The sequence below is a fragment of the Wyeomyia smithii genome, chromosome 2 (genome assembly GCF_029784165.1).
Source record: "Wyeomyia smithii strain HCP4-BCI-WySm-NY-G18 chromosome 2, ASM2978416v1, whole genome shotgun sequence".
NCBI classification, from domain to species: domain Eukaryota; kingdom Metazoa; phylum Arthropoda; class Insecta; order Diptera; family Culicidae; genus Wyeomyia; species Wyeomyia smithii.
The window spans coordinates 5,496,325-5,500,682 of NC_073695.1; the positions used below are offsets into that span (position 1 = coordinate 5,496,325).

At 44.4% G+C, this 4,358-nt stretch overlaps 2 protein-coding genes across 2 annotated transcripts in view; both read left to right on the plus strand.

Moving 5' to 3' along the window:
• Window positions 1-415: 415 nt before the first annotated feature.
• On the plus strand, window positions 416-1,642 carry LOC129722813 (ras-related protein Rab-34). The gene is made up of 3 exons (XM_055676586.1): window positions 416-1,021; window positions 1,084-1,487; window positions 1,550-1,642. Exons 1-3 carry the CDS (start codon window positions 669-671, stop codon window positions 1,618-1,620), a joined length of 828 nt encoding a protein of 275 aa, XP_055532561.1. The 5' UTR covers window positions 416-668; the 3' UTR covers window positions 1,621-1,642.
• A 35-nt stretch (window positions 1,643-1,677) lies between these two features.
• LOC129722812 (dynein axonemal intermediate chain 4) overlaps window positions 1,678-4,358 on the plus strand; it is a 2,713-nt gene continuing 32 nt past the window's right edge. The window contains exons 1-3 of the mRNA XM_055676585.1: window positions 1,678-1,818; window positions 2,008-2,211; window positions 2,562-4,358. The exon at window positions 2,562-4,358 is cut by the window's right edge and continues 32 nt beyond it. Of these exons, the coding sequence (XP_055532560.1) occupies window positions 1,687-1,818; window positions 2,008-2,211; window positions 2,562-4,352 (2,127 nt within the window). The 5' untranslated portion in view covers window positions 1,678-1,686 and the 3' untranslated portion in view covers window positions 4,353-4,358. The remainder of the gene's footprint in view (window positions 1,819-2,007; window positions 2,212-2,561) is intronic.

Sequence of the window (4,358 nt, forward strand, 5' to 3'; positions counted from 1 at the left end):
TGGCTGGACGTTTCATTCTAAAGTGCGCTTAACCCTTTTCCCAATCATCCGACGGTACGGCTGGAAAAAACAAACTCCTAACATTAATCAGCTCTGCTAGAAGAAACGGGAGAAAGAGCAGCAAATAACAGTTGAGTTAATATAACAAACACATGGTACCCTTGACGATCGGTGTCGTAATCCACCTTGTCCTTCTACGATTCCCGCCCTCCATTTCTTACTCGGCGGTGTTTATTTGCAGCTTTTCAGGATGCACAGCTGCAGGCAGACAACTGGGAAAATTTCGGTTTACTCTTGTTGGCACATTCTAAACTTTACCAACACACCATCATCGACCTTTATTAGACAGCAGTTTTTCAAAAGGTGTGCCCATTACAACCACTAGGAGTTGCCTGGGACCTTCAAACGTATTCGAGAACTACGAGAGCGTATTTCCTGTCCTATGTTTGTCTGATGGGTGCAGAGTGTGCGCGCGTGTTACAATTTCTTCATTCCACCATCCTTTTTGTTCACTTTCGAGCGCAACGAAATGCACCCAGCAGTCCGCATACAAACGTACATACAGTTGTCATAGGAGATCCTGCGGGCGCGTGAACTGATGGGCTACCACCGGTGGGCACTGATCAAGGGCAGGACCTCAGTCTAGTCGAATCTCTCCCGGTGTGAAGATGCCCATTTACAAAAAGTCTGGCATAAAAGGCAGCCGTAATTATAAACCATTAGACAACAACGTGGACTATGGCACGCGACAGATCGATCAGATGCCAATCGCCTGTTGCGATCCTCGCAGTCCTTACGGTGGGCAGTTTGGCGAGCGAACTTTACGTGCTTGCGAACGTGTGACGTCACTCTGTTTGAGCGCGTGCAAGGCCATTTTTGTTGGTGATGTCTCGGCGGGAAAAAGTTCACTGGTGAATCGATTTTGTCACGATGTTTTCGATCGGAACTACAACCGGACAATCGGGGTGGATTTTGAGGTGGAAAAGTTTCTAGTTTTAGCTCATGCATTTAATCTTCAAATGTGAGTATTTGTTGTGATGAATTCTTTATCATTTGTGATAATTCGGTGTTCCACTCCCCTAGATGTGATACTGCTGGCTATGAGCGATTTAGGTGCACTTCTGAAAGCTACTATCGCAATGCAAACGCCGTTGTTGTGGTATTCGATTTGACGAATGCGGAGTCTTTGCGAAATGCTGAAAGATGGCTCGATGAAGCGTTGCAGTTGAACCGGCCTGAAATATTAAGATTTCTTGTTGGAACAAAAAGAGATCTACTTGTATCTACTCCTCATAATCAAATCGAAAATGAAGCCAAGCAAATGGCACGAGAGATGAAAGCTGAGTTTTGGTCGGTTTCAGCGGAGAGTGGTGAAAATGTTACCAAGTTTTTCCGACGTCTAACCGCACTGTCGTTCGACACAACCGTACAACGACTTTTAGGGTCCAACAATCCGATAAGCCATCCCAGTGGGAATAGTTTGCTGAGTAAGTGAAAGATTATTCCTACAAGTAAGACTTGAATTTAACGTATATTTATTTTATTTTAGACCTCTACTACCTCAAGGAAGATCGGAAAATTAAGAAATCGAAAAAATGTTCCTTTTGTAGAATAAATTAGTTTTTTTTTTATCTTAACAAAGCAGTCTTTGATTTTGTTATCCTTCGACAGCAATCGCAGCTCGAGATGGAGAACCAAAAATCACGCAAAACCGTTTCGTTTTCTCTTCCCCCGATTTCAGTAAACGCAACTTCCAGTACCCAGTCAAAGTTTGTGTTGGAATTAAATCAATCCCTCGCAAGCCGCCCAGGACAGGAAGTATTTGCTTTTTTTTCTTTGTTCTAGTTCAGTTTTGCAATCTGTTTATGACATTGTTTACGGGTGTTACCATGGACAAAATTTCAACTCCAAGTTGCTGGCAATCGGTTGCCTGTAAACAAACTCGCCAGCTTGTTTGTTTTGCGCTCTCAATTCTGTTTGCATATTTGTTTGTTCATTGGTCCTCAGGTTGTGATCGATAAAATCGATTACACACCCCGAGAACTCGTGCCACAGTCGTACGACAGGGACGGGTTAGGATGGGATCGATTTCAGGAGTGTCTTCCGGATAGTGAAGAAGTAGCTGACAAACAGGATGATTTGCCTTCGATTGTGAGTTTCGAGTTAGAAGAAGAAGTAGCAGTAGATAAAGCAATGGAGGAAGCGGCTCAAGTAAGTATGGTTTAGAAACACCGCAAATAGATGACCGTACATGAGGTCTCAAACAAACAGAGCGCAAAATTTTCACTTTTCACCTAAATGAATTTTTTGATCTACAAAACAAATGGTTTGAATCTGAGACTTTGAATAGTTGTGTAAAATAATCTTATTACAGGTTTAAGTTTTTTCCAATAGTTACAAACCCCAGCAAAAAAGCTTAAAAAAGAATCAGTTTTAAAAAGTAAAAGTCGATGTCGAAACGATGTCGAATCAAAGTTTTTGAGGGAAAACCTCGATATATTGAGAGCTCTTGTGTCTCCCGGACAAACGCTCCTGAACGCGTCACCTTCTATCTTCCTCAGGCCCCCGATAAGGTGGAAGCGTTCGATCTAGATCATGAGCCCGACTTCAGTGGTGTAATCGACCGACGCAGTCCATCGCTGGAAGCGGACATTCCGACGTTCCACGTGAAGATTCTACTGACGGAAACGGACGACATCATCCTGTTCGAAAACGTTAGTCACACGGAAGCGAAGGGTTCGGATGAGGCGGCTGCCGTCGAAGCGTTGAACGCCGATTACGAGCGGAAGAAGAAGGGAAGGAAAACCGCAGTCGCTGAAGCGGAAGCTCAGACCGCGGAAATGCTGTTGAAGTCACGTGGTGTCAACACGGAACGAATTATGAAGGGTGAGGTGGCCTCGTTTGTGTCGAACTACGACATGTACGATACGTACAACGATTTGGAACGGCACACGAAGGAAATTGATCTGGCGGAGGCTTCTTCGAAAATCGAAATTACAACCTACTCAAGAGAGGGTATGGAGGATATCGACCAGATGTTAAACAGAAATGAAAACTTCCATTTATCATCGATGATTTTGCAACGACTGCTAGCAGGAAATGTCTTCAGAGAGAAGCAGAAACGATTTCGGAACATGTATTTGCCAGATCCATTGAACATCAATGCCCAATATCTATACAGATTGGACACTTTATGGATTTACAAAGCGATTGAAACCACTGGGAAAGCAGTAGCCGCTGCTAGTTGGTGTCCAGCGAATGGAGATATTGTAGCGATTGCTTATGGAATCTATGGGTTTACTAAGTTTAGAGATCGAAGCTCTGGCTACGTGTGCGTGTGGAGTATCAAAAATCCCGTGAACCCCGAGAGACGATATAAATTTCCGGTTCCAGTAACTTCGGTGGCGTTCTCCAAAGCAACGCCGCAACTTCTAGCCATTGGACTTTATGATGGTACGGTACAAATCCAAGATATCACAGACAATTCGCAAGTACCAGTTGGAGTGTCCGAGCGGCGGTCATCACCGGGGTTCGAACCGATTTGGGACATCGAATGGATCGAATCGGATGCTGATAAAGATGAGATACTGACAGCATCTCAGGACGGAACGATAATGAAATACACGCTTAACATTGGACAGTTCTTAATCGGATATCGTCAGATGCGACTAGACCGGGTGGAAGGGGAAACCGAAGGAATACCGGTTGAAATAAAAGAAGACAAACTGGAAGCTGATCGTCATCCTCAAGCATTGTGTCTAAAAGCTCATCCAACTCGTAAAGATATTTACTTTGTCGGAACCGACGAAGGCTGCGTGCACAAATGCTCCATTAATTATCCCTATCAGCACTCCGGGGTAACACGAATGCACACTGGAGGAGTTTATTGTATCGAGTACTCGCCTTGGAGTCCGAAGATTTTCCTTACCTGCGGAGGTGATTGGTGCATTCGAATCTGGGTCGAAGACATAATGGAACCTATCATTACCCTATCGACTGGTTTCGGCCCAATTCATGCGGCCTACTGGTCACCGGTGAACTCCACAGTCATTGCCAGCGTAACGCGTACTAGTGTCCAGCTGTGGGATCTGAAGAGACGAATGCTAAAGCCGGCATCCTGTACGACCTTCGGCGATTCGAATACATCGTTGACAGTAGTCAAGTTTACAAATTGTGGTCGCAGTCTTCTGGTCGGTGATAATGAAGGACGAACCTATATTTGTGCCTTAGAGGATATGCCCTTCCCACCGCATTTCCAGTACGATGAACTGCAGTCGGCGCTGTATAGAAGTTTAATATGTAAACCGGATTTACTGAACCAGGTTAAACGTTTTGGGAATCTTGGTTATTAAATGATG